This window comes from Eurypyga helias, unplaced genomic scaffold (assembly GCF_000690775.1).
Source record: "Eurypyga helias isolate BGI_N326 unplaced genomic scaffold, ASM69077v1 scaffold21523, whole genome shotgun sequence".
Lineage (NCBI taxonomy): Eukaryota > Metazoa > Chordata > Aves > Eurypygiformes > Eurypygidae > Eurypyga > Eurypyga helias.
Window position 1 is genome coordinate 305 of NW_010243359.1, and position 210 is coordinate 514.

General features: G+C 63.3%; 1 protein-coding gene across 1 annotated transcript in view; it reads right to left on the reverse strand.

The window, feature by feature from the left end:
- The window catches only part of TXNIP (thioredoxin interacting protein), a gene marked incomplete at both ends in the record, with an annotated part of 1,030 nt that overhangs the window by 301 nt on the left and 519 nt on the right, over nucleotides 1-210 (reverse strand). Inside the window, one exon of the mRNA XM_010149395.1 lies at nucleotides 74-176. Coding sequence (XP_010147697.1) covers nucleotides 74-176 — 103 coding nt within the window. The remainder of the gene's footprint in view (nucleotides 1-73; nucleotides 177-210) is intronic.

Sequence of the window (210 nt, forward strand, 5' to 3'; positions counted from 1 at the left end):
TTTTAGGAACGCCCGGTGCCTCCTTCCCTGGCGTCTTCATCCCTTTCCCCGCGGCGGGGGGACAAACTCCTACCTTCGCAAAACCCTTTCCGGTCGATCTGGGCGCTGACCGACACGCGTCCGTCGGGGATGAACATGCACGACACCTTCTTCTCCTTCTTGGCGGCGACCGGAGACTGCGAAGACAGGGAAGCGTCACCCCGCTCGCCG